Source organism: Diceros bicornis, chromosome 39 (assembly GCF_020826845.1).
Source record: "Diceros bicornis minor isolate mBicDic1 chromosome 39, mDicBic1.mat.cur, whole genome shotgun sequence".
Lineage (NCBI taxonomy): Eukaryota > Metazoa > Chordata > Mammalia > Perissodactyla > Rhinocerotidae > Diceros > Diceros bicornis.
The window spans coordinates 10,008,658-10,036,461 of NC_080778.1; the positions used below are offsets into that span (position 1 = coordinate 10,008,658).

A 27,804-nucleotide genomic window follows, 5' to 3' on the forward strand; every position below is an offset into this window, starting at 1 on the left:
AGCGAAGGTGAGGAGGGCTGGGTAAAGGGACAAGGTGAAGGTTGGTGACCAGTTGGAGCCAGGGCGGTGAGCTGGGAAGTCTGGGAGCTGGAGCTGCCAGCTGAGGCAACTGGAGGGACGGCCACCACCTTCCTTCACCATGGGAGGCCGCCTGGGGCAAAACCCCTTCCATCCCGCCCTGCCGGGTTGGCGAGCCTGGGGCACGGGTGAACTGGCCTGAGAGACCAGCTGGAGAACGAACGTGAGTCACACCATACACTGCCAGTGCCCGGTCCTTCAACACGGACGGCTGCGAGAACGCCTGAGGGGCGTCAGAGACAGGAGGAGGAAGAGCGATGCACAGACCAGGGGCAGGGCATCACGGGGAGCTGGGGAGAAAGGGGCGGCCATCCTGCGGAGCGGGTGCAGGGAAGCAGAGCCTTGAGGGGTATTTGGGGGGACAGGAGGGAGGGCGGAGGCCAAGCTGCGTGGTCTGCGAGCGAGTCAAGGGTGAAGGAAAACGTGGCTGGAACGTGGCGGGCACCAGAGCCACAGGGAGAGGGGACAGGGGAGGGAGACGGGCAGAGCGCCTGGTCTGTTTTTTGCTTTGGTGTTTTCATTTAATGATGGGAGAACGAACAGCATGAAAAGCACCAACTTGAAGAACTAGACCAGATGAGAGAACAGGGGGCGGGGGCCGCAAAACCACACACAATGGGGGGACACAGCATCCCCAGCGCCCCAGGGCTCTCCCTCCAGGGACACCGGGTGACAGTTGGTAAGAGCAGGGCGCTGCCCCTACTCAGCACTTCCAAACGTGCACACAGATAGAGTCCAAGGAGGATTCAGTAAATGGAATCCCACCTCAGCCACGGGCTTGCAGCAGCTCAGGTGCCACCACCCTGTCCTGCCTCCCTGGGGAGGGACAGCGGGCCGTGCGGTCAGCCAGAGTCCCCATGACGGGCGGCAGGACGCTACCAACAGCAAGCATGCCCCACTGAAGGCCCACGTAGCAGGGGCTCGATAAAGATAAGAGTTAAGTGAACAAGGTCTGATAAAATCTCCTTCACTCCAGAACCACATAGAACAGCTTATGGTGCTCAGGTGGTCCTGTTCCAACCCGGGAAGTCAAAACGGTCACTCAGCACCCTCAGCGGGGAAGTGTTGTCACTTTTCAGGTTTGTTCACTTAACGCAGGGCTCATCTAAATGCGATCGGTCCCCAAAAGCCCACTAAAGAAAAGGGGGCTTCTCCTCAGCATATAGTTACACCCAGTGGAAATACAGTCGGTCCCACTAGGATGCCGTCTGGGCAAATGGGTAAAACCTCCCTCCCGCCACCCGAGGGCAAGGTTTCACGGTTCTGACCACGAGCTGCCCCGGATCTCGTAGGGACAGCAGCCCATCGGTCACTCTCCTCAGGACAGGGATGTGACTTCTGGAACGGCAGCTCTCAAACTCTCCATCTGGACAGCTGCCACCCATGACCCTCCTGTTTTTATAGAGAAAAAACCTGCTCCACACTGGACTTAAGATGGCTTTGCCGAATCCTTAAGTTCGAGGTTAGCAGACAGCCCAGTGAAGCTCAGCTCCTAAAAGCCAGGTGAAGCGTGGATGCCGCGGAGGAAACGATACTTCAACCGGACCTCGACTTTCAAGGTAGACATTTTTTTGTTTCTAAAGTGAATATTAATGTTTTATGGTTTATAACACTTACCAAAAACATCACCAATGCACATGGACATTTAGCTTCACTTTTCTCCTTTCCTAAACTTAGAAAGGCTATTTATTCTCAGGCCTAAGTCCTCACCAGCCTATTGGTTATTAGCGTCTCTCCCAGAAATAACATAGCCTTTTGTCCATTTGGTGTCCAGCTCCCATCCTGTCTGTTCACAAGACACCCTGGAACATGAGCTGAAATTCCCAGAGGTGGTGACCTCTCCCAGTCACTCATAGGAAGAAAAGTTTAGGCCACAAAGAAATCCTTGGATATGGTACCTTTATTATCGACAGTATTTACAGAATTTCACATTCAAGACATAACAAAAGTCCTCATCAGGACCACACAGATCCATCTGTAGAATACGATTTATACAAACAAAACCCAGGATGGCCGTCCCCAAGAGGTACAGAGACGGACGGAGGGACGGAGGCGGCAGGTGGCCTCGCTGTGCTCACGGGCCAGGCCTTCCGACAAGAAACATGAGGAGGGCCCAGGTGGTGACTATGCCACAGACTCTGCAAGACAATGGTACCGGTCAGCGGGCCTGGACGCAGGCAGGCTGTGTGTGCGACCTGGACATGGGTCAGCGAGCCTGGACGTGGGCAGGCCGTGTGTGTGACCTGTGACACAGGTCAGCGGGCCTGGATTAGGGCAGGCCGTGTGTATGACCTGGACATAGGTCAGTGGGCATGGATGCAGGCAGGCTGTGTGTGCGACCTGGACACGGGTCAGTGGGCCTGGACGCAGGCAGGCCGTGTGTGCGACCTGGACACAGGTCAGCGGGCCTGGATGAGGGCAGGCCGTGTGTCTGACCTGGGCACGGGTCAGCGGGCCTGGGCGCGGGCAGGCTGTGTGTGTGACCCGTGACACGGGTCAGCGGGCCTGGATGCAGGCAGGCCGTGTGTGTGACCTGGACATAGGTCAGTGGGCCTGGGCGTGGGCAGGCCGTGTGTGTGACCCGTGACACGGGTCAGCGGGCCTGGACGCAGGCAGGCCGTGTGTCTGACCTGGGCACGGGTCAGCGGGCCTGGGCGCGGGCAGGCCGTGTGTGTGGCCCAGCAGGTCTGAAAGCACTGGCACACAGGCTCGCCCTTCTTTCTTCCCGGCTTTGTTCCCCCAAATGTGATTTTCTTTCCCTCGTTCTCCCAGTACCAACTCCTGCCTCTCGGGGTTAGGAGGGCTCTGGGACGCAGACAAGTCATTTTTCCCAGTGACTGACATCAGAGGTTGACATAAGGAAAAAGATTGCCTAGGAGCCAGATGTTTTTCTTCAACAATGCTGTTTTCTGTCGATATGGCTCCTAAAAGCCAGCAAAATCCTTATCAATCCTTATCAAAACCCTTATCAATTAACAGCACCTCCATCTTTCTAGTTGCTCAGGCCCAAAGCTCTGGATCCAAACTTGGCCTGCTCTGGTCTGTCAGCGATCCCACCTTCACCCCCCCACTCTGCCACCAAGGGGCCCAAACCACAGCCAAACTGTGACCCGTGATTCTTGGCTTCTCGACTTTCTCCCCCACCCTGTGTGTCCTCCACGGTCTGTCTCACACAGACAGAGCGATGCGTCGTCACTCCTCTGCTAAAATCCTCTGACAGTCTGCGTTTCTCCCACAGTCTTGACCCAGGGCCCTCCACTTGGTCGAGACCTGCCTACTTCCCTAGCCTCGTCCCCTTGCTCATTCCTTCCATCACAGTGGCCTTCTCACCGCCCCTCGACACACCAGGCACCTCTCACTCGAGGGCTCTGCCCTGCTGCCCCCTCTGCCTGGCTCACTCCTTTACCTCCTCGGGGTCTTAACGAGGCCCCATCTTCTCCTTTAACCCGCACCCTCCCCCCAGGTCCCACCTCCTGACCTAAAGTGTTTTTAATAAACACTTACCACCTAATACATCACCCACTGCACTTGTTTATTGATCATCACCTCCCACTGGAAAGCAAGCCCTGCGAGGGCAGGGTTGTTGTTTTATTCACTGACGAAGCCCTAGAACTTCTGACCGTGCCCAATACAGCAGAATACTCAACAATTATCTTTGAATGTTACTGAATAACGTTCAGTTCAACATATTTGTCAACAACTCCATTACAACACACACCAGCTAATGACCTGCGCTCGACTCAGACCAAATTGGGAACACAGGACAGTCTGGCAAGCAGCCTCGGGCCTAGGCACTTACTGTAACAAGCAGTTGACGTTCGGGGAGTGTCTCCAGTACCGGTACAGGGAGACCTGCAGGGTGGGGTGGCCTCTGTACTCCTTCAAGATATTCCGAGCGCTGCCAAAAGAAGTTCTTCAGGTCAGGCACGCACGTGTCAGACCTGCTGCTCCAAGGAGGCGCAAAGTGGCTGCAGGCAAAGGGACAGGGTGGCTGCAGGGAAGGGAGGATGGCTTAGAACCAAGGCACCTACTCCTTAAACTTGTTTGTCAAGAGCAGGAACTGAGTGCGCGTGAGCCGCCTGATGTCGAATTTGCAGAGGTTCTGAAACTCACGATAGACCTGCTGCTCGCTGACCCCGGGCCACCTCCTCACACTGAGGATGAGGATGGGAGGGCGGATGCTGGGATAATCTGGACCAGAAAAATTCTAGAAGATAGGGAGAAGAGCAGAAGAGATTTTCCACAATTCCTACTGACAACCTACCCAGTTCAAAAATCCTGAGATACACTAGGAAAGGCTCTGTCCGGTGTTGGGAGGGGGAGGGGAGAAGAAGTGAGCAAGTCCACATTGGTTCCGGCAGCAAGACACAAGAATAACAGAACAAGCTTAGTGGGGCATCAACACCCTCTTCAACTCTGATTTTGGTTATTATCAGGACCCCTCTGAGATCTCCCAGAGAACCCAGCTGCTCCCCAACCTCTGAATAGGGGAAAGGAACAAAACAAAGATACTCACAATCTTAGGGACCCCAGCTCGGATAAGATTCACCTGGTTGACGTAGGGGGCCAGCACATCAAGGTACAGAGGGAAGGAGGGCTCAGGTGTGGAACCAGCACTGCATGGACAGAGAAGAACCCAAAGCACTCAGGCACATAGGCGGTTATGCACATGTTCTCGGGCGCAGCTAAGGGTCTGGGGATAGAAGAGCGGGAGGGGCTGCCTCAGACAACTCTCCCTTCCTCCCCGCACAAGTCTTGGGGCTTATGCCCATGTGCTGACCATCTCAGAGAGCTCTCTCACTGGCCCAAGCCAAAGCAACGCTTCTATGTGGTCACCATCTGTTGGTGAGTTTGGTGAAGATCCCTCTGCTGACAAATGTTAGCAACAGGCTCAGAGAACTCAGGAGAGGCCACTGTTCAAAGGAAGGTCCATCTACCATCCCTTGACATGACATCACCTTTGGTTCCAAATGGCCGTCCCTCATCCCATAGCCTCGTTCTACCACCAGCCCTGCCTCCAGCCAGACACCACCACACACCTGAGCACAGGCCCTCAAAAAAACACAGGCCTCAGAGTCAGGCAGGCCTGGGCCACCACAGAACTTCTGTAAACCCAGGAGGGTTTTTTAGGTCATGAAGATTCAAAGAAAGAGGCTGTAAGGCCCAGGTCCCAGGGCATTAAGGGGCTCCACTGCAGTTAGCCGCCTTCACCGTCCAGCATGCATACACTGCCCAGTGGGCATTTAGATGCTGTGAAAGCACAGAAAAAGGGAGACGGGGGTGGCAGATCTCTTATTTAAGTTGTAAGCCTCACATCAATGTGTCAGACTATTTCCACGCATGATATCCATTACCAAAATGGACAAATATAGGCAGGACCCAATTTAACAAAGTACAGTCCACAAATGTTTCCAAGTCAGTCCCAAAGAACTTGTTACAATTTGGATTAGCTCCTTCGCCTGGCCTGCTGGATCCTATTTACCAAATGCATAGACCAAGGACGGTGCTACAGAATGCATATTTCAAGTGTGGAGTTGGTGCCTATGAGCCCAGCACTGTAGGCATCAAGGACGATGTTGCCACGGGGAAATGCATTTAAGATTCCAATTTGGGGTTCTAAGAATCTTCCCCTGTGTGCCTTATTCCCAGTCACTACCCTTCTCCCCAGCCTGACAGTGTGGACCCCAAGGACGGGGCATTTGTTGACCTGAACACTTTGTCCTCCTCCCTCGCTGTGATTTACACGGTTACGAGAAAACAGGCGGTAACAGAGCCAGCACATCGCGCTGTAGGCGCTGAAGCAGGTGGAGAACCTCGGCCTGCCCCACTGCCGCCGCCTCCTGACATGTGACTCTTCCCGATACCACAGGGGCCAGGACCAGCACAGGGGGGAGGGGCAGGGGCAGGGGCGAGGAGGAGGCTGCTGCCTGGGCAGGGACTGTAGTTACACAATGATGCTCTGCATTCTCCCTTCTTGGGGAGAGCCGCAGGAGCCCGGAGGTCTTGGCTTACCACGAGGGCTCAGCAAATCCTGACCCCGGATGGAATCACAGGATGAAAGGAAAGAACACTCACCCGTGCACTCTCCACAGGAGCAAGTGTGCCACTTTCAAAAGAACTGGAAAAAAGAATATAGAAATGTAACAGCTGTCAAGGCTCAGCCTGATTGCCTTATCAAAATATGCAAACTCATGCTTTATTTCCAGTATGTGCCACCCACCTGGAAAGAAACGGAGGGCCTAGGATGGCAGGGGATTATCACAAATAATACATGAGTCTCTTTTAAAAGGACAGCAATTCTCACCTGACCCGCAGAGGAAGGCATCGTACGCTGCTTCGTGGGGGTACTTTGTCTCAACTGAAGCATTGTTCCAGAAGCGGGAGAGAGAGTCAAGCAACGATTAGAACACGGCCTGGGAAAGGAGTCTCTCCCCCAATCCAGGTTCCACATCCCTGCTGGCCGTGCATACACCACCATCCCCCCCTGGTTCTACACCCACATCGGCTGTGCATACACCACTATCCCCACCCTGGTTCTACACCCACATCGGCTGTGCATACACCACCATCCCCCCCGGTTCTATACCGGCATTGGCCATGCATACACCACCATCCCCACCCCAGTCCACACCCGCGTCGGCCGTGCACACACAACCACCAACCGTCGTTCCTCCAGAGATGCGTGTGCTCTCCTCCCCACCCACACCCCATCTTCACCTCAGTCCTCCCTAGAGCAGCATGAGCCCCCACAGGAGGGGGAAGCAAAGAGCCGCGAGCTTCCCGACAGAGCAACTACCAGGTCAGGGGGAAGCAGACAGTCCCCTGAGACCTCCAACACATTCTGGGATGACTCCTTTGTGGGGGGGTATACAAGCACGGCCCAGGAAACTATGGAGGAAACCCCTGTAGGAACCTCCCAACACCTGCCACATGGGCGCCCCAGCCTGGCTCCGGCACTCGGGCTCCGCCAGCTGAGGAGGAGTGCTCACGGGACGCACCGTATTTTTCACACTTGCTTGCGTGAATAATCACAGGCCCAGAATTCTTGGTGGGATTCAAGTCACTATTAGAAAAGAAGAATAGGATGAAGAACATTCACTGGAAACAACCCCTTCTGTTCTCCCCTCACCCTCTTAAGTTAATATAAACGTCCTCAGTACTGAGACACCTTTAAAAAAACACCTGGATGTAGGCATGGGCAGATAATGGCATGGTGACTAGGCCACAGGACAGGTGAGAGAACAGCAGGGCAAGAGGCTCCAACTGGGTTGTTTCAAGCATTTATCAAATGCTGATCTCGAGCCTATGCACCAGGATAAACAACGCCTGCTCTGCCCCGGGAGCTTGCTGTCCAGGGGCCTGAAGGACAAATACAGAGATGCTCACGCCTGCATCCTAGACATGCAACGCCTGAGGCACGAACAGTGCACTCCTGGATTCTCGGGCTGCAGACATCCAGGAGGGAAGCCTTCCTGGAGGAGGTGGCACTACAGGAGAGTCCTGAACCACAGGAATTCACTTGGTTGAAGAACTGGGGCGGTGTCAGGCATTTCCAGCTGAGAGAAGAACATGCAAAGACAGCGAGGGACAGACAGCAAGGCTAACCAGATGCTTCCAAGAAGTGAAGTGTGGCTGAGCCCCCATATGAAGGGCGGGGGCCAGTGAAAGAGCTCGTGTGATATGCGGCGGCTAAAGGAACCACAGGAAGACTGACTGGAGGTGCCCCAGGCAAGCTCATGTTTTAAAAGATCCTTCAAACGGCAGTGTGAGAAATGAGGTAGGACAGGCCACAGGACACCAGGCAGGGCTACCACCATCACTGGAATGAAAAATGAAGGCCTGAACGAAGGCAATGGTACTGGGGTGCAGAGAAAGGAACAGATTTTAAGGACGTTTAGGGAGTAAAACCGACAGGACTCGACCAACTAGAAGATGTGGGTGGCTCGGCGCACAGCTGCAGCACAGTCGAGGCTGTGAGGGAGGCAGGAGCTACTTTTCCCACAGGAGGGTCAGGGACTTGCCTAGGTAACAGGATCACTCATTCTCACAAACGTGTAATGTGCACCTGCTGTGCCTTGCACTGCTGCAGGCCCACGAGAAACATCAGGGTACGAGAGAAAAACACCCTGGCTCCCATGGAGCCCATTACTCCAGCACTGAGAAACAGATCAAAAGAAAAATAAAACGTGTCCTGGGGAGCAAAATCGCCCTGATTGAGGACCCCTGCTCCACAACCAGCTCCAAAAACTGCCTTCCTTACCTGTTGAGGACTTCATAAACTTCTGAAAGATTTGAAACCCTTGGGAAATTCAGTTCCTATAATTATGGGAAACAAATCAGGGAGAATAAGACACTTGTGCTTTTGTTTGTTATCTGCATCAGGTATCCCCAAATGGCAATTAAAATGACCTAGAAAATGCTAACTCCTACAATCTCCCCTTTCTCTTCAAACATACAGTCTTTATTCCTTAATTACGACATCAGGGTACCTAGCACCCTTGGGTTTCCTATGAGGGACCCAATAACCCAGGCTAGAAAAAACTGCCACACCCACAACTCATACCACCTTCCTTCACAAACAAGTGTTTAAGGGGTTCTAGAAACACAGGACTCCAAGGCACCAGACTGCAGCCATGGACACATATACAGGACGCCAAGCATCCTAAGGACCAGAGGGCCTTGGGCAAGGCCAGGTCACCAAGTCTTAGAGTTTGTCTCATCTTGTGTGGAAAAGAGCACACGCTGGTTCCCTCGGATCAGCCCGTTGTCCTTCCCACTTCATCCAAGGACTCCTCTACATGGAGACCAGCAGCAGCACAGGACACCATCAGAGCCAGAAATATGTGAAGTACAAATAATAAAGGCCTCTCTGGGCAAAGATGTACCGAGTAACCCAGACCCTTTTCTGTGGCTTCTTTCTTGAATGCAGTCACACGCTGCATAAAGACATTTCAGTCAATGACAGACCACATACATGACGGTGGTCCCATAAGATTGGTGTACATGGCTACACACCGTAAAGCCTAGGTGTATAGCAGGCTATACCATCCAGGCTTGTGTAAGAACACTCTATGATGTTCGCACAATGACGAAATCACCTAACAATGTGTTTCTCCGGATGTATCCCCATTGTTAAGTGACACATGACTGTAATTAACTCTGAGTGATCAGCTTAAGGCTTTAAAATATTGATCTGATTCCTCTTTCTGTGCCTCAATTTAACTTCTAAGCAGCATTTAAACCAGTTGGGTGCTTCTTTTCTCCATGTGTCATGCACAACCTCAATTGCACAACAGAAGTCACAGGGAGCTCTAGAAATATCACCCGTGGCCCCTCGCAACCAGACGAGAAGCTGCAGTGCGGTGCCAGTATTTAGCTTCCCAGGTGATTCTGACATGCTGTCTGGGTTGAAATGCCACGAGTTTAAGGCTCAGGAGAGATGTTTTCTCAAGATTTTTCAAAAGGGGACACCCCCCACAGCCCGATGCTCTTTAAGCTGTAAATGTTTACTAGGCATGGACGAAGCTGTAGAACAAGCTGTTCTGTTGTCTAAATAAACACACGAACTGCACACAAATAAGGCAAAACAGGGGAACTCGAATGAGGGAAGGAAAAAAATCATATGTGAGCTAATATGACGCCCTGGGGCTGCTAAAATACAAAAGGAAACATGCTGGTTGCAAATCACGAGAAAAGGGTTCACAGAAAAAATTTTTAAGAGACAGAGAGAAAGCTAAGTGTTACTGGGACAAATAAAAATTCCTTAACCCGAAGTGATTTCATTCATTACCTTCCAGACATCCTTTGTCACATTCTTGGTATCAATGAGAACAGGAAACAGCTTGTGGATATTCAGCTTAAATTGATTATAGCTTTCTGAAGGGAAAGACCCAGAGAGTCAGAAGTGAGTTTGTTGGCAAAAATGGGAAGGAAAGTTCTCCAACCTAGCTTGTCAGCAACACTACTTAACAAATAAACCAAACAAAATGGGAATTGAAAACATCCTTACTCCTAATCATTGAGGATTTCTAAGTCTCAAATCAACCTTCCAATCACCATTTATAACAGTAAAAGCCAAACGGTTTCTCATTAAATTCAGGATACTGTCTATTGCCAACTTTAGTTAGTGTAGTTTGCAAAGTTCTAGCTGATGGAAAAGGAGAGAGAGAGGTATTATTGGAAAGGCAGATGTGAAATCATTTGTAAATGACTGTTCAGAGAAAACTCTAAGAAAAACCAACTAAAGATCATTATAAGAGTAAAGTCCTCTGATAAGAGAAGAAAAATTGAAACTATTGGTATATTTATTAAAATTATACATGCACATAGTTTAAAGAGGTTTACTGCAAAACCAACCAACCAACCAAGCCCCTGCAATTCTCTTCTCACTACCCTCCTGCTTCCTACTCCCCAAAGGCAACTATTTTCAGTTCTTTTTTTCGTGTTTATTCCCATTTCTCTAAACAACATGTTTACGCTGCTGGGTGATTTCCCCAGTTTTAGGCATTTAAGTATTGACTTCCCACCAGGTAAGACGACAATTAGCTCTCTCATTCCACCTGTGCCACCTCGTCGTTACAGCCACCTGCAAGTTATTCACACAGGAAGGGGCTCTGCAGTGTCCTCCAGTGACTTTTCTTGCACAGCTTTTGTTCTCTCAGTAATTTATGCCTTGCTGTTTGCTTAGTTTTTGGTGAGTGATTATTATTATTAATTTTACCTCTAATTCTCCTCCAATTCTCTCAATATGCTCAAACTGAGGTGTTTTATCAATTCATTTCTTGGGGAAATCTCTCCTAGAACCTTCTCACCCCTTTTAATCGAGACTAGTCTCTCTGTACATTAAATTCATTTAATCCCCAAAGAAGTCTATGATATTGGTACTATTACCCCCCGTTTTACAGGCACGGAAAACGAGAATAGGTATGTTAAAGTAACTTGCTTGTGATCATAAACACAACAAGGAGAGGAAGGAGGACCCAAGCTTGGCTTTTGAGTCCATGCTTTGAACTGCTACTCGACGCTGGTGGACGGCCAACAATGGCATCAGTCACGGACAAGTACGGTACAGCCATAAGACAGGGCTTATGATGGCATTCACACGGCCATTAGAACGACGTTAAGTTACTGACACAAATAGATGCTTTTGGTTAGTGCAAAAAAGCCCAACATAAAATCAAATACACAGTGTGATCAAAGATGTAAAGACTCAGGAAAAGCAAAAAGTGTTGGGGTTACAGCTGAAAGGTGGCTTGTCTCCTGTACACATTTCTGATTCTGCCAGGTTTTATACAATGAGACTAAATGACTTCTATAATGGGGAGAGGGGCATCAATTCAAATTTAAGTTTTTCTCCCTGAGAAAGTCCCCTGATCTTCCACTCCAGAAAAATGGTAGCAGGCACCCATCTTCCCGATCTCTTCAGAAACCTACAGAGTCTGGGGAGGGGTCTGCATGGAAGGGCTACCTCAGGAGCACGAACCTGGAGCCATCCCCTTGCCAGACGGCAAACTGAGATCAAAGGAAGGAGAACAACAGGTCTGTCCCTACCTGGGAGAGGTCGGAAGAACTTCTCATGGAGATGCAGCAGATCCATCATCATATTATGTCCCACTAAGGGCTACTTGGAGAAAAGACAGGTGAGAGAAATGAATTTTTAAAAATAAGAACAGACACCATAGACTCAGAGCAGTCTCTCACAAAGGCTATAGCTTTAGGAGCCACTGCAATTCTGACCCTGTGGTAATTCCACCCCCACCCTCATTCCACCCCCATTAGCAGCCCGACAGCTTAAAGGCCAACAAAGAAGAAAAGCAGTGAGTAGGAGGGGCTTGAGGCTGGGCCCACACTGGGAATCCGAACTGTTAGGCAGATACATGTGCCTCCCCAAGTAGTTTCAGGTCAATTAGTACTGAAATGCCCGTGGGCCTGAGGAGCAAGGAAATGGTAATGCTTCAGATGGATGGTCTTTCCCCAAGTTAATCTATCATGATTCGGTGAAATTAAAGTTAGAGCCATAAAGCCCATTGTCAACAAGAAGGCATTGCTTATCTTAAGGAATCGTCTTTTACTGTTGAAGGATCCACCAGTATCTATGGCCAGAAATACAAACAACTGCTAAATACCAAGAAAAGAGATTTTCTCCTACCTTCTGGGCTTTCACCAGCATCTGGAAAAACACAGTAAAACCCCTGGCAGAGAGAAGAATCTTCTCCTTCCAACAGCTCTCTCGATCACAAGAGGTGTTATCAAGGTACCAGCGATGCTGTTTACTCACTTTCTTCACTATCACCTGAAATGAAAAGTAGAGACAGGTTCTCTGAACCCCGGGTTCCTGGGAATGAAGCCAAAGAAGTCGTTGTTCACCTCAAAAGGGAAGGGGGGAAGGGGGCAGAGAGGGAGAGAGAGAGAGGCCATTCAGAGGCCAGATTTGGGCGAATGCAAAAGAAATGACAGAGGTGCTGAGGCTGCCCCACTCCAGGTAAGAACTCACCCCTTGGTCTTTCAGCACCGTCCAGATGTCGGGGAGGGCCTGCCTCAGCACCAGCTGGACCTCAAAGGCCTGGAAGCCTGTGGCAAGGAAACATGGGGCTCACACAGGACCACCGAGACCCTGGGACGGCAGTCCACCTTCCCCTTAAGAGAAGCCCTAGAGGAATAGAAGCTGAGACATGGATGAATCAAATGGAAAGGGAACTCTTAGGTGGGCCTAAACCCTTGAGGCCACGTGACAAGGATGGCATGGCCTGTCAAGTCATGATCTAGGGCAGCATTCTCAAAGTTTTTAATCTCAGGGCCACTGTTAAATTGAGGTCCCCAAAGAGTCTTTTTGTGTGTGGGTTATAGCTCTTGATGTCTGTGTTAGAAATTAAAACTATACGTTAAATTAAAAATTGTAAAGGTCTCTTTTAAAATAATAAACTCATTATACATTAACACAAATAACATTTATGAAAAATAACTATTTTCCAAAACAGAAAAACTTAGAAGAGTGACATTGTTTTATATTTTTGCAAGTCTCTTTAATGTCTGGCTGGAATCTTATTTCTGCTTCTGCATTCAATCTGTTGTGATATGTTGTCGTTGAAGCATACGAAGAAAATCCAGGCTCAAACAGATATGCAGATGGAAAAGGGAAAAGAATTACTAGCCTTATCAGATGATTTTGGATTGTCTTAATACTATGCCAAAATTCAACAAGTGGTAGTTTCTTAAAGTGCAACGAGGAATCTGAAACTGTTATTAATGAGCTTTCTCATATGTTACAGTAAAATCTGCTGGTCTATCTTACACTTTGAATGGATCCTTTGCCCGCGATTTTGTAACGTCATGCATCGGTCATTTAGAAAACACTGGTTTGCTGGGTTAAGTAGATCTTCCAAACGTTCGCACATTTCATTATATAATACCAACAAAAGACACTTGCAAATGTGGCAAGTGATCTCAGCAGAAAGGTCGCAGTATTGGGAAGCTGTCAAGCTTATGCTGGCAGATGCAAGTTTCCCTAAATTCCAGTTTTTGATTGAAAGCTCAAATTTTATCACCAGCAAATACTGTGAGTTACTCTCAAAGTGACAGGCTTACTTTTTTCACTGGAGAAAATGACTGAAAATACCCACGTTCAAATAACCACAGTCAGTTCCTTCAAGAAAAAAAGGATATTCCATGGGAAAAAAAAAAATCAGCTAATTCAGCTCTCAACTCAAAAACTTGCACAAGTGCTCTTCCTCAAGACAACTACTAGCCTTTGGTAAGCAGCAGCAGCAATGTTTTATGCATACTTTTTTTTTTGCATACTTATTTTGACATATAGAATATTTTAAAAGATGAGCAAAGGTTGAGATTTAATAAAATTGAGAATTATTACTTCTTCACTAAGGAGGTTCTTAAGTAAAATTGGATTTTTTTCAACCGAGTAAGTGGTAACAAAGAATATGATCACCAGTGTGGTTGACGCTCCCACCTTACTGTGATCTGTGCTAGGGTGCTGGCAGGCTTACCCACCAGTGCTTCAGTACCATGAGTGCAAATGGCACAACGACAATGGTGAGTGGTAGCCGAGTAATATTTTGACAATAGTTTTGATCTCGTGGACCCCTTGGAAAGGGTCTCAGAGACCCCTGGGGTCCACAGACCAGTGCTGAGAACCACTGATCTAGAGCTGTTCACTGCGATGCCACCTTGCACCATGGAGGAGTAATCCAGAGATTAACAAGTGAATGAGAGAGGAGTACATGGCACTCAGGACCGGGATGGAAAGGATGGCTCTGAATGGAACTTTCCTTCCTCAGCCTTAAAATTAGGCTCGAAAAGTAGGTCGAAAAGCCTTCAACTTCTGAATTGAAGTCAGAGATTTACCTAACGAGAGCAGACCACATGTCTGCTGAGCCAATGCCCAGGATCTAGGGGAAGGAGAAGGTATGCTCCCCACCCACTGGGACGGGACAGTGACCACTCCCAGGTCGGGGGGCAGCCTCCTGCCTACCAGCGATACCAGGGAGAGTCATCCAGTCGCCTTCGTCTGCCAGGTCCAGCCACCGTGTCACCTCATCAATCACCACCTTGATTTGGTCTTTATCCAGAGAACTGAAAACGGGCACATGAAGTGGAAATGTTGGAGAAAACTGAAAATGGGCACATGAAGCGTTGGAGACACCCCCAGAACTGTAGGACAGTGCTAATAAGGGAGGGGTGTCTGAGGCCTCCAGTTTTAACACTGTGATCTCAGCAAGAAAACAGACCCCAAGAGACCACTTATTGTCTGAGTCCTGTTCTGCAACAGGAAGCCAAACACCTGGCCTATCCTCTCCCACATGCTCACAGGAGCGCACCATCCCCTTCTGCTTCTCCAGGACGCTGCAGGAAGAGGTACTGGGAGCTAGCCAACACTAAGCACTACTGTCAGGCCTGGCTTCTTAACTCAGCTTTCAGAGGTGAAGAAGCACCATTTGGTGAAATAAGGAAAAGACAGGCACTTTGGTAAGCACATCTTCTCCTCTGTTAGAAATAGAAGAACAGGATGTTATTGAGATAAGGAAAGACTTTTCTCCAACATTTGAAACTAACAGAAGGTTAAAAATTCAAATTGTTTTTCCCTTACAAAAAACTACATTTGTATATGAAAATCACAAACAAGGATTAAAAAAAAAAAAAACCTCAACATTATGTAAGATGATTATCTGGACCAGATAACCAATCATAACATTCCAGAGTTAAAAGCTGTCCAATTTAACCCCCTTCCTGTAAAGGCAAAGAACCTAAAGCCCAAAGAGCTAAAATGACTTGTTCAAAATGACGCAACTAGCTGATAGCAGGGCCTGCCTGGGACCCGGTGGCCTGCTCCTTCCACCACACAACACTGCCACTCACTCCATCACTCCTGTCCCCAGCTCTATGGCAGTACCGGGTTTCGAGTATGATGACAGGCACCAGAGGACAAAGAAAAAAGGCAGAGATCCTGCCCTTGGGGCACACAGCAGGATCAAGCACATGGGGCGATGTGTCCAAGCCGAGGCCTGTGACTGCATGGTCAAGGTTACCCACGATTTACCCCTGAAAAATCCCTAAGATCACATGGAAGGCCAATATAACATCTCATGGTAAGGCCAACAGAGCCATTTTTCTCCTTGAGCACTGGAATGGAGTTCCTGCTACTTTGAGTACCAACGTAAGAGTCAGTTCTTTTTCTTTTTTTTCCCTTCATTTTTAAACACTAAAATCACACTTAATGCGGTGACAGGTTTCTCCATTCAGGCGTAGGAGCGGAATCACCAGCACTTTGAGCTGCCGTGTCTGGCTGAGCGCATCCTGCAGAAGCCACCCCAGCTAAAGGTGATGGCATGAGGTCACTACGCTCCGGAGACAGCAGCCTACCCAAGGGAGATGCAGAAAAACACCAGCAACAGAGAAAGCCACAAAGCACCCAGAGAAATAGGCCTCACCTGCGAACGCTCCAGTTCCCAGTCAGGATGTTGTGTTTAATTTTCTTTTCCTGTTCTTCATTCATATATGGGATTCCGTTTTTGAGAAACTAAAGATGGGAACAGACAAGGAGACTAGTCAGAGGCATCCTCTGTGCCCGGTAGCAGAGCAAAAAGAAACCTTCCTTGTCTGGTTTCACATGGACAGCAAGCAAGGGACAGAAAACACGACTCAGAGACCAGCTGGACTAGGTGAACTTTGAAACCTCCCCACTTCCCTCCTCCGACGCCGTACCTTGTTATAGTCGAAGCCATACTGATTCAAAAACTGAACACTGGAAGCCTGGAAAGAGAATTCCGAATCCAAAATCCCAAACGTTGTAGGGAAAAGAAAGAAGTTACACGAATGGGCTACGTACCTATAAAAAAAGATAACCATAAGGAGAAAACACCAAAATCATTTTAAAAGCCTGGCTCACACAGCAGGCTTCAAAGTGGGCTCTTCCCTTCACTGGAGAAGTACATGAATGTCGGCTAAGTTTCCAGTACCAGGACTGGCATTGGGGCCAATGAAGAAAGGCAGAGATCCTGCCCTCGGGAGCAGAGCCTACCCCCCATCCTGAGCCCACGGGCTGACTGCTGGTGTCTGGGAGACACATCACCCTCTTTGTGACACTGTGTTAACTGCTATCCTGAAGGCCACCCAAGAGACAACAGAACCAGGGAAAGGACACCTAAGATTCAGGGCAGAGGTGTCGGGAAAGGCCTCCAGAAAAAGTGCTGTTTCGAGAGAGACTTGGACAAGCCGGAATCTGCAGGGGAGGGAGGGAGGGGAAGGGCACAGAAGCAGGAGGCAACAGGGAGTGTCCAGGGCCAACGTGGTTCAGAATTGGGAGCCTGAATCAGAATTTGGAAGAGAGCAGGTGGAGAAGACAAACGGGCAAGAGCTGTGTGTTTTGCAAAAGGTCTTTATACATACTTATTTGACTCTCCTTCAATACTGGAAAACACAGACAATCCTGGAAGAATGATAGTAGAGGAAGTGAATACCAAGAAAAGCTACCAGCACTTAACTATAAAAACAAAACATTTTGGACACTACTTTGCATCCAAAGATACTGCGTAGGTTTTAGAATAGAAGAACCACTCAAAAAAAAAAAAAAAAAGAGGAAGAAGAGACAGATCCAAAACACGAGCACTGTCAAATTGTAATTCATGCTGAAATTACTAAAATCTGACTGTGAATGGTTCTTCAAACACAGAAGTAAATATTGACATTTTTATGGTTTTAAAACTCACCAGAGGAAACACTAAAAACCATGACGACTTACACATTTAATTGCTTTAAAGTGTTTGTATTGCTAAAAAGACCATACACCAAGTGAAAAAGACTTCAAAGTAGGGAGAGAATAGAAACATATCTAAGTGCTGTTTCCCATATTTTTCAAAGAGGTCTTACAATTTAGGAAAATAGAAAAATGGCAAGGACAAAGAAAGAGAGTAAAACACACATCATCATTCATAGGAAAAGCAAAGATCAGTAAAATCTGTCTCCCGACCTGTTTTTGTAAAGTTTTATTGCAATACAGCCATGCTCATTTACTTATGTATCATCTATAGCCGATTTCCCATTAACAAAGACAGAGACCATATGGCCTGAAAAACCTAAAATATTTACTGTCTAGCTCTTTACAGAAAGTTTGTTGATCCTGTGTTAAAAATGTAAATCAGAATAACAATTAGATAATTTTTCTTCTACCAGGTGGGCAAAAAATTTAAGACTGAATACCTGGTGTCAGTGAAGGAGACAGGCACATTCACAGCTGTTAGTGTGAGTCACTAAACTGGATGGTTGGTAGGAAGAGGAAGAATTGGGCAACACAAATCACTACTTTAATGCACTTAACTTTGCAATTCCACTGCTAGAAGTATACCAAAGACACGTACTCACACGAGTACAGTAACATATAAGTACCAAGATAGTCAATGCAACCTTGTTTTATTACAGTAGTGGTAACCAAAGTATGAGTCATTAAGAGACTGAGTCAATACATAATCTTCATAGTTTGGAATACAATGCAACTGTTAAAAGTGAACAAGAGATCTGTATGTCGATATAGAAAGATCTCTAAACCCCATTAGTGGAAAAAACAAGACGCAGAACAAATTGTTTATAGGACAATCTTGTTTGCATAAGTTTTCTTTACACAAAAGTCACACACACACATTTCCTTGAAAGATGGTACAGGTTCCATAAGGCAATTTATTTATGCATAGAAACAACACTGGAAAATTGGGTTTCTGCTTGTTCTAAAGTGTTAGGCCCCACAGGCATAACATGGCCAAAACCAAACATATAAAATGATAGCCAATATCCTTGAAAGGTGTCAAGACTGTTTTACCAATAGGAAACACAAAGACAATAAAGATATGTCCTTCAGTAACTCATAACAACTGAAGATTAAACTCACCGATCTGACAGATTGTGAATTGCTGAACGCTCCGACGGGTCTTTAGATACCACTCCGATGGCAAGTCAAAAAGACTGTGGAAAAACAGGCATCTCATCCTACAGGCAATGAGATGGGACCCGGGCACCACCGGCTCCAGGCTCGATCAGCGCCTCTCAACCGGGGCAGCATTTTTCCTTGTCATAACAAGGAGGGAACAGTACCAGCATTTGGTGGACAAAGGCTAGGCCTCCGGACCCTCACACAAAATGTCCTGCCCCCACAATGCCAACAGAGTGCCTGGTGAGAACCAACGATGGCCTAGCCAGGATGCTCTCCAGAGCAGCCCAGGTGAGCCCCTCTGGCTCCGCTCCAAGGTAGCGTCAGCTTTACCTGATCTGCTGGGGCCGGGACAGGTTAGAACGGAGGCCCGTGAACTCTATGTCCAGACCTGCGGGGAGGCAAAGAGGACATGAGCCTCCAGGTGCGGCCCATTGCCGCCGCTCTTCAAGCTGTCGATGCTGCAGGTGGCACACAACGCGGCTCACCCTCTTGGTGCTCAAGAGCCCAGGTGAGGTCAGGAAGGGAAAACAGAGGCAGCCACAGCGAGCACAAGCCGGGCCAGCCCGTTCTGTCCGCCTGGGCCTCAGCGGAGCCAAGGGTGTCATTGCTGTTCAACGTCCCACCGCCCAGGTCCGAGAAGGACTCTCCCTGTCCCTCTGAAGGGCCCTCTCCGAGTCTCGCCCGGCCTGGCGACCGTCCGGCTGGGCCTGGCGTCTCCGCCCCGTCCCGCCCGCGCCACCCTCTCCGCAGGCTCGCCCCGGCCCTGGGCTCCGGCGACAGAGCCCGGGATCCCGGCGCCTCACCCACGAAGTCCGCGCCCAGGACCAGCTCCTGCAGCAGCGGGAGGCTCTGCTCGAACTCGTCGGCGCCCACGTCCATGGCCACGAAGCTCGGCCGAGGCGCCGGTGCGGCCACGCGCTTCCGCCCAGCCGCCGCCTTAAAGGGCTCGCGCGGGAAACCGGCCGCCCCCGCGCCCCGCGCCCCTCGCCCGGGGCGCCTCCGGATGGGGCTGCTGGCCACGCCACCTGCCCGCCCCCAGGTGTTGGATTTTACACCTTGCCCGCTACGGTGAAGGATTGCTAGGCTCCGCCTTTGCAGTCAAAGCCCAGTGACCTTGCTCCGCGGCAATTTCTTTGCAGTCCCTATATAAGATGAGAACGTCATTTACGTAGACCTAGAATGTTATGAGGCATGGCAGGGGAAAGTAGACCGGTCAACAGCACCTGAAGGAGTTGCAGTAAGCAGGTACTGCAGCTGCGGGATGGAAGGACTACAGCTTGTCTGTTTTGTAAATTAGCACTTCCTCCCAACTTCGCCATCATCGCCAATGTTGGACTGTCCCCATCTCTCCCCCTCACCCCATCTTTTTCCTCACTTTACTTTGCATCATTGCTGTCTTTATAATACCTTATATCAAACTTGCCACACAAAGGGTGAAGAATTGCCCCTCAAACTGCAGGATCCTTGGTGCACAGAGCTGATCTAGGACAATCATATTCCTTGCACAAAAAATCCCTACCTACAGCATCACTTACAGGCCAACCCTGTTTTTGTCAATTTCCCAAGCCACTAGTCCAGTCCATGGTCCTCTTTACGTCCTCCCTTGAATTCTAAAGTTGTTTGAACAAACTTCTACAACTGTGGTCTTCAAAGCAAGATGCTCCAATTAATCTTTAAAGTGAGAGAAGAAAATATGAGAACTATAATATATTTTTTTAAATGTCTCCACTGGGGTATTTATTATCAAAACCAGGCTACTACGCCATTGCATTCTGAAGGCCTCTCAGAATCAATCCTACTTCTTAAAAAATGTTGGTGCATACATACTTGTTATCTTTTTAAAATAATATATTGAATACTCAGATCGACAGCAGTAATGTTATTTCACTTCTATATAAATATATAATTGAGTACACATTTAAAAATTGGAGAGAAAATGCTCTAGCAGCCACCTTAACTGCTCACAGGCTCTTCCTCTTCACATTTGTCTTAACTGCCCGAGTTAACACCTTACTTTGATTTAATCAACTGCTTTAAGAGAACTGCCATGATTCCCATTACCCCAACTTCAATTTTAAATTAACTTGAATGCACTTCAAGCTTCATCTCTTATCTAACAAATTTTCACTTTGTGGCAAATTTAGTATACACTAACCCTGTCTGTTTCCACCTTTATTTTCAGATCCTCACTGCATTCCTTTCTTCTTTCAAATCTGGTTCTGTTAGGATCCAGGAGCCCAACTGAGGTCAGGATTTGCCCCTTCTATCTTCACATTACTATAATAAATTGACTGATGTTGACATTTCCTATTAAAAAGACCCACCTGCACACCCTGAGCAGCAATAGCTATCATTTATTGAGGTCACGCACTATAAGCTAGACACGGTAACAAGTGCTTTGCATCAGCCTCATATTCATGCCACAGTGAGCTCAAAGGCAGAGAAAATTTCATATAACCGGAAGAGTTCATAATATGCCTTTATTCTTTAACTTATAAACAGCATTTAATTTGTCCTTCAAAAGTTAATTATAATTGGTGACAGCTTTTCTCAGATACATCCCTCATGTCCAAGAGAGGGGAAGAATTTAGCCCTTGATTTAAAAAAACAAACACAAGGGGAGGACGGGATGACCTTAACTACTACTAACATTCTGCTGTCACACTATTGTCTAAAACTTCCAAGCTGGCTGTTCTTCCAGATGCTCTCTTCTGATGGATGTAAGAGCTGACAGCTTTATATCTACACGTTCCAAACAACGCTTGCATTTCACTCATAGATTCTCCGAGGCTCCTGCAGCACCACCCCACCTTCTGTCATAGCACTCTGCAGTCGCTTCATCTGGTGTTGAAGAGCAGAAAAAAAGGAAAAGATGAAGTCAGCACCACAAGTAAGCTGACACTCAACAGTTCACTGCCCAAGAGAAAGAGAAATAACTGATTTGTTCCTTGCTAACTTCCCAGGCTACACTGGTTTTTCAGAAAGTGATCTTAATAATGTCATAGATAAGAACAAAAAGAATGTAGAAATGTCAAGGATTAGCAGCATTTAAAAATATTATGTACAAGAAGTTAATATATGAACACGGAAGTAGAGTGGTCGACATCGTGCTATAGACTCTGTCACCCTGTGGCCCTGGGCAAGCCAGTCTCAGGTTACCTATATACAGAACAGAACACTAGTCCTGTATATAGACTAGTGTCTCATCCTCACAGACCCCATGGGCTGCTGTGAGGATAAAATGACATAGCGCACATCAGGATACTCACCTCAGGGTCTGACACATGAAAGAACTTGATAAACAGAATTATTATTATTATGTAAGTATCTAACGGCAAGAATTAACACACTACCTTTTAAATAAGTACATGAAAACAAAAATACCGAGTCTGAGGCTGCCTCCCAAGGAGTTGGTTGGTAGATCATGAAGTTGATTCCTGCCTCTAAGCATCGCTCCGCCAGCACTCTTCCTATACTCTCACAGGCCACCACATTTTTGGTACGATAAAGGTGCTTTTTAATAGCCCATTCACGCGTGGATGCTGAAACCACGACCTGGCCACTGCGATGCTCGACAAGGGCCTCTATGTGATGCTGAGTCCTTATGACTCGCAACCTAAATAAGGTGAGAAGAGAATAAGATCAGAAAAGAATCCTACGAATAAATGACCTCCAGTGAATAAATCCCTAAATATTTCTCCAGAATGCAATGTTTGGTTCATTTATTGCAACATACTTAACCTGGAGTTTACAGGTAAAGGTGTTTTTCCCCTGCATTTATGAGGATGTCCTCAATAATAGTAAATCAAACATTTCCACTTAAACCTCAAAAATCCAGGAGAAGTTTGGTATTTCTGAAAGCTGAGGCTTATTTACATAGTATTTACTTCAGAAAGGACTGAGGAGGCAGAGCTAAGTTGCTGACCCTTCAATGGGTAAGGATATACGTCATGCTTTTATTTTCCAGCTAACACCAAAATAAATATAAGATGGATCAAAGATTTAAATGTAAAAACTGAAATCATAAGAATACTAGAAGAAATGAGAGGATTTTTTTTTTTTTTTTTGCTAAGGAAGCTTCACCCTGAGCTAACATCTGTGCCAATCTTTCTTTTTTTTTTTTGCTTCAGGAAGATTAGCCCTGAGCCAACATCCATGCCAATCCTCCTCTCTTTATGCATGGGTCGCCACCACAGCATGGCTGACCAGTGGTATAGGTCTGCGCCTGGGATCCGAACCCATGAACCCGGGCTGCTGAAGCAGAGCACGCTGAACCCAACCACCAAGCCACAGGGCCAGCCCCGAGAGAATTTTTTTTATAATCTCAAAATAAGGTAAGCCTATTTAAACATGACATCAAACCATGTCATATAGCTTTTATAAAAGAAAAGACTGACAAAGTTTTATGCATGGTTAAAAAAAACAAAACCACCAGTAAGGGCCAGCCCCGTGGCTTAGTGGTTAAGCACGCGTGCTCTGCTACTGGCGGCCCGGGTTCGGATCCCGGGTGCGCACCGACGCACTGCTTCTCTCGCCATGCTGAGGCCGCGTCCCACATGCAGCAACTAGAAGGATGTGCAGCTATGACATACAACTATCTACTGGGGCTTTGGGGGAAAAAATAAATACATAAAATTAAAAAAAAAAAAAAAAACCAACAGTAAAATGAAGTCAAAAGGCAAGCAATAAAACAAAAAATATTTTAAACTTGTATATTGTTCAAAGGATTAATTTCCAAAATATGCAAAAAGCCTTCTATAGTCATTAAGAAAATGACCAATAACTTAACAGAATAGGCCAAGGATTTGAACCCACTGTTCACAGAAAAGGAAAAATACTAATGACTTTAAACCCATGAAAATATGCTCAATCTCACTGATAAAATGCATGGACAATTCATTGCAACACTGTTTGAAATCATAAAAGAGAATCATCAACAGAGAGCCAGTTAACTAAAACATCCTGCAATGGTACTCCACAGTTACTAAAAAGAATGCACTAGCACTTTATGATGGTGACAATGTTAACATTTATTGAGCACTTACTGTGCCAGACACCATTCTAATTGTTTACAGGTACAGCTCATGTCTCAAAATAATGCCTTATTACTTCCATTTTTTTTTAGGCTGCAGAAACTGACACAGAAAGGTTAAATAACTTTAGCAAGATTACAACCAATGGTAAGTAATGGAGCCGAGATTTAAGTCCAGGGGTCTGGCTCCAGAGCCAATGTTCCCAACCAACACAAAAGATTTCCAAGATTTTTTTTTGCGGAGGAAGATTCGTCCTGAGCTAACATCTTGTTGCCAATCTTCCTCTTTTTGCTTGAGGAAGATTAGCTGAGCTAACATCTGTGCCAGCCTTCCTCTATTTTGTATCTAGGCTGCCGCCACAGCATGGCCACGGACGAGTGGTGTAGGTCCGTGCTGGGGGAACCGAACTTGGGGCCACCAAAGCAGAGCACGCCAAACTTAACCACTAGGCCACGGGGGGTGGGGGGGCCCTCCAAGATGTATTTTTAAGTGTGTGGGTACGTGTGTGTGGGGGTTGGGGGGGAGATGCAGAACAGTATATGGAGTGCTATGATTCATAATTAAAAAACTACAATTTATACTTATGTGCACAGACTATCCCTAAAAGGATACACAAGAAACTGTACCTTTTTGGATTTTATAACGTGTATATATTACACACTTAAAAATTAAGCTTACATTAAAAAACACACTGGAATTAGAGATTACACTAAGATTCTCAGTTGAAATAGGAGAAAAAGCAATAGATTTAGAAATGTGGGGTGGGGCCGGCCCCGTGGCTTAGCGGTTAAGTGCGCGCGCTCCGCTGCTGGCGGCCCGGGTTTGGATCCCGGGCGCGCACGGACCCACCGCTTATCCGGCCATGCTGAGGCGGCGTCCCACATACAGCAACTAGAAGGATGTGCAACTATGACATACAACTATCTACTGGGGCTTTGGGGGATAAAAAAAAAAAAAAGGAGGAAGATTGGCAATAGATGTTAGCTCAGAGCTGGTCTTCCTCAGCAAAAAGAGGAGGACTGGCATGGATGTTAGCTCAGGGCTGATCTTCCTCACACACAAAAAAATAAAAACAAATAGAAATGTGGGGCGCCGGCCCCGTTGCATAGCAGTTAAGTGCGTGTGCTCCGCTGCTGGCAGCCCGGGTTCGGATCCCTGGCGCACACCGATGCACTGCTTGTCAGGCCATGCTGTGGTCGCGTCCCATATAAAGTGGAGGAAGATGGGCACAGATGTTAGCCCAGGGCCAGTCTTCCTCAGCAAAAAGAGGAGGATTGGCATGGATGTTAGCTCAGGGCTGATCATCCTCACAAAAAACAAAACAAAAAAAAAAACGTGGGTTCTACTCCTGGTTTTGCTGGTAGCTCTAGGAAAAAACACAATCTCTTAATCCAGGGATCAACCAAGTTTTTCTGTGAAGGGTCAGACAGTAAAGATTTTTGGCTTTGTAGGCCATATGGTCTCTGTCACAACTACTCAACTCAGCCATAGTAATACTGGCACAGCCAGGTGAAAATGGGTGGTGGCTATGTTCCAATACAACTTCCTTTGTGGGTAATGAAATTTGAATTTTATATAATTTTCACGTCACAAAGTACTATTCTTTGGATATTTTCAACCTTTTAAAAAAATGTAAAAATGTTTAGCTTGAAAGCCAGCTTTGGCCCATGGGCCATAGTTTGCTGATCCTTGTCTTAAACCATTTGCTCAACAAACAGGTAGGACTCGTTATCTCCAAGGTCACTTCCTACTGTAATATGTCAAAATTCTACACTGATAATACTGTAAATAGGGCAGATAGGGAAAAAAAGGGAAAATAGATCTCTAATTATTTAAATGATTCAAATATTAAGTAAAAATAATCGATTGGGTATTTCAAAGAACTTTAGACTTAAAATCCAGATTATGTCAAAACCAAACTGCCTACTCCTTTCTGTGACTCCTTCCTGGATTCACCAAGTAAACATGCATCAGAGCCACTGTAACACTTTCTTGTCCCATTCCACCTTCCGCTACACAGCTGTTACAACTCTGGCTGACAGGGAAGACATCTACTTCATCTCTGCATCTTCAGCATCTAGTACAATGCCCATGAGGTGATACAGGCCCAACGTTTGTTGAACAAATGTATCACACAGTTATGATTTCTAACTTGCTCTTGTAACTTTAGGTAGTCCTTCAGAAATATTCTATCTTTAACAAATCCTTACCAAGTAGCTAAACAGCAAATAAACACCAACATGCCGTAGCACATGTAGTGTCCTGGCTCTGAGGTCAGACAAAACGTGTTTGAATCTTAGCTCTGGTGGTTACTAACCCTGTCTCCCTAAGCCTCAATCCCCTTGCTCCTGAGAAATGGGGAAAATTATTGTACCTGCTTCATAAAGTAGTTTTAAGGATTCAATGAGAAAACGCATATAAAGCAACCAGCATAGTTCCTGGCAAATACAAAGTGTTCAATAAAGAAGAGACTCCTAACTGGTCTTCCTGCTTCTACCCCTGCTCCCTTAAAAATCTGTTCTCCCCAAAGCAACCAAAATGGTCTTTAATTCAGGCTCAAACTTGAAATCCTCTCATAGTTTCCCACTGCAGAAAGAATAAAGCCTGAAACGCTTACTTCGATTTACAAAGCTAATGACCAGTCTCCTACCCACCTCTCCATTCCCATCTCACACCATGCAGCCCTTTGCTCACTGAGCTCCAGGTAATTTCCCAAACACACCAAGCTCATTCCCACCCTAGCTGTTCGGCGCTTCCTGGCAGATAGTTTGGCTTCTTCCTATCTTTCACAAGAGCTTTAATAGACAACACAGTCAGTTCCCCATTCTAACCTTATCCCCTGTAAATTTTCTCCGTGACACCTATTTATTTAGTGTTTACCGCCCCCCTCCTCCACCCACCGCGGTCAGCCTCCCGGGAGAAGAGTCCCCAGCAGCATCCGGCCGGATCGCTGAATGGACTGCTGAGAACAACCTGCAGGGCACCGTGCACCGCTGTCAATCAGCAACCAGCAACCTTAATTACCTGTGCCAGAACTCGCGGGAGGGCCACACTGTCCCCCAGCCCCGCTCTTTCCTGGCTACAGCCAAGAGCTCCAGATTCCGGGGGTTCCGGTTGGTGAACTGCGGGGCAACCGCTTCATTGTCCAGAGGGTCCCCCTCAGGCTTCAGGGCCGGCGTGGATCTGGTGGAGATCGCCGCGACCCCACACCCTGAGGATGGAAACCACCGCACGGATCTTAAGAAACGACAAGTACGGACGGCACAAGAACATGCTCTAACCTCCACCCCATCCTCTCCCCAACCCTCGCGCCAGGGAAGGAGGAGAGAAGATACGTTCGGTCACATGCTGTAGTCCTCGCAGACCCTGTCATCACAATGTGGTTAGCCCGTTTACTTTTCGGTAAGTATGCTAAATATAAAATGACTTAATGTGCGTTTATTGTGCAGACGCTGGGGAGTGATCTGAGAGAAGTGAAGCAAGATTCATTACCGGGGTTCCTGCAAACCGGCAACAACTCCCAGAACCGCGACCGAAGCGCCATCGCTGAGGGGATTGCGGGCAAAGTTTCGGAAAAGCCTCGCCTCCTCTCCTCACCAGGGTCCCTGAGGATTGCCGGCCGCAGCCATGTTAACTTAAGGAAGAGCCTGCGGATTGCGTAAAGTATCTGCGTCGCGACCCGGAGCTAACAAGCTGAGTGGCTCAGAGGGCAATCTGTTATGCGCGCTCCTCCAATCATCGCTTACGCTGGGCACGAAGACGCTGGAGCCGACCAACCAGCTCGTAGTAACGCACTTGGAGGTGGGGCACGACCGGTTAGTTTGGGCGGTGCGTCTGCCCGAATCTCGCGTCCAAGGCGCCCGTAACTGCCCGTTACTAGTGTATTTGGGCCCTCCGGTCACAAAGCTTAGACCGACCAGTGTCGGGTCCACGCATACCCCAGTGGGGCACTGGGAGGAAACGGGGCAACGCAAGATGCACAGTTTCCAGAAACGGTGGCTGTCATTTTCCCGTACGGCCAGTGGAGAACCCTGGCCCGTGGCACCCAGGTTCAGGCCCCAGGCTTAGACTCGTGACTTGCCGCGCGCTGTCGAGCAAACTCCGACACTGAAGGAGAACAAGGAAGACCCTACCACGCTGGACTCGCTCGGAACCTCACCTCTGCCTTAGAGAAGGGCCCACCTCCTCCAGTCACACTCCAACTCCAAGCCCCGCCCTACCCACCACCTTTTCGAGAAGGCACTAGAATGTGCAAAGGCG

General features: G+C 47.7%; 2 protein-coding genes across 5 annotated transcripts; both read right to left on the reverse strand.

Moving 5' to 3' along the window:
* Positions 1-1,960: 1,960 nt before the first annotated feature.
* On the reverse strand, positions 1,961-19,397 carry PNLDC1 (PARN like ribonuclease domain containing exonuclease 1). 3 transcript variants are annotated; one of them, XM_058534049.1, is made up of 19 exons: positions 19,315-19,397; positions 18,842-18,899; positions 18,470-18,543; positions 16,978-17,017; positions 16,294-16,417; positions 16,020-16,108; positions 14,564-14,664; positions 12,572-12,648; positions 12,227-12,370; positions 11,629-11,698; positions 9,869-9,954; positions 8,339-8,394; positions 7,077-7,141; positions 6,383-6,436; positions 6,154-6,196; positions 4,595-4,694; positions 4,110-4,285; positions 3,878-3,976; positions 1,961-2,216 (listed from the first exon to the last, which is right to left on the reverse strand). In XM_058534049.1, the coding sequence occupies exons 1-19, from the start codon at positions 19,388-19,390 to the stop codon at positions 2,153-2,155; spliced, it is 1,596 nt and encodes a 531-aa protein (XP_058390032.1). In that variant the 5' UTR covers positions 19,391-19,397; the 3' UTR covers positions 1,961-2,152. The 3 variants fall into 3 exon arrangements, with proteins under 3 accessions (XP_058390032.1, XP_058390030.1, XP_058390031.1); XM_058534047.1 differs by lacking the exon at positions 19,315-19,397 and having other exon boundaries at positions 18,842-19,176; XM_058534048.1 differs by lacking the exons at positions 1,961-2,216; positions 3,878-3,976; positions 19,315-19,397 and having other exon boundaries at positions 4,207-4,285; positions 4,595-4,771; positions 18,842-19,176.
* A 1,575-nt stretch (positions 19,398-20,972) lies between these two features.
* Positions 20,973-27,709, reverse strand: MRPL18 (mitochondrial ribosomal protein L18). 2 transcript variants are annotated; one of them, XM_058534052.1, is made up of 4 exons: positions 27,037-27,699; positions 26,569-26,755; positions 21,896-22,127; positions 20,973-21,352 (listed from the first exon to the last, which is right to left on the reverse strand). In XM_058534052.1, exons 1-4 carry the CDS (start codon positions 27,086-27,088, stop codon positions 21,281-21,283), a joined length of 543 nt encoding a protein of 180 aa, XP_058390035.1. In that variant the 5' UTR covers positions 27,089-27,699; the 3' UTR covers positions 20,973-21,280. The 2 variants fall into 2 exon arrangements, with proteins under 2 accessions (XP_058390035.1, XP_058390036.1); XM_058534053.1 differs by having other exon boundaries at positions 21,285-21,352; positions 22,045-22,127; positions 27,037-27,709.
* Between the last annotated feature and the right edge of the window lie 95 nt (positions 27,710-27,804).

Excerpts from the sequence above, each read along its gene's own strand:
- PNLDC1 (XM_058534047.1), bottom strand. The coding sequence starts at position 19,116 with ATGACACCCTTGGCTCCGCTGAGGCCCAGGCGGACAGAACGGGCTGGC. Across the intron at positions 18,544-18,841 it reads TCCCGGCCCCAGCAGATCAG|TCTTTTTGACTTGCCATCGG; the intron begins GTAAAGCTGACG and ends GTTTTTCCACAG. Across the intron at positions 8,395-9,868 it reads TGACAAAGGATGTCTGGAAG|GAACTGAATTTCCCAAGGGT; the intron begins GTAATGAATGAA and ends CCATAATTATAG.
- MRPL18 (XM_058534052.1), bottom strand. The coding sequence starts at position 27,088 with ATGGCGCTTCGGTCGCGGTTCTGGGAGTTGTTGCCGGTTTGCAGGAAC. Across the intron at positions 26,756-27,036 it reads GCCGGTTTGCAGGAACCCCG|GGTGTGGGGTCGCGGCGATC; the intron begins GTAATGAATCTT and ends TTCCATCCTCAG. Across the intron at positions 22,128-26,568 it reads TCCCGCGAGTTCTGGCACAG|GTTGCGAGTCATAAGGACTC; the intron begins GTAATTAAGGTT and ends CACCTTATTTAG.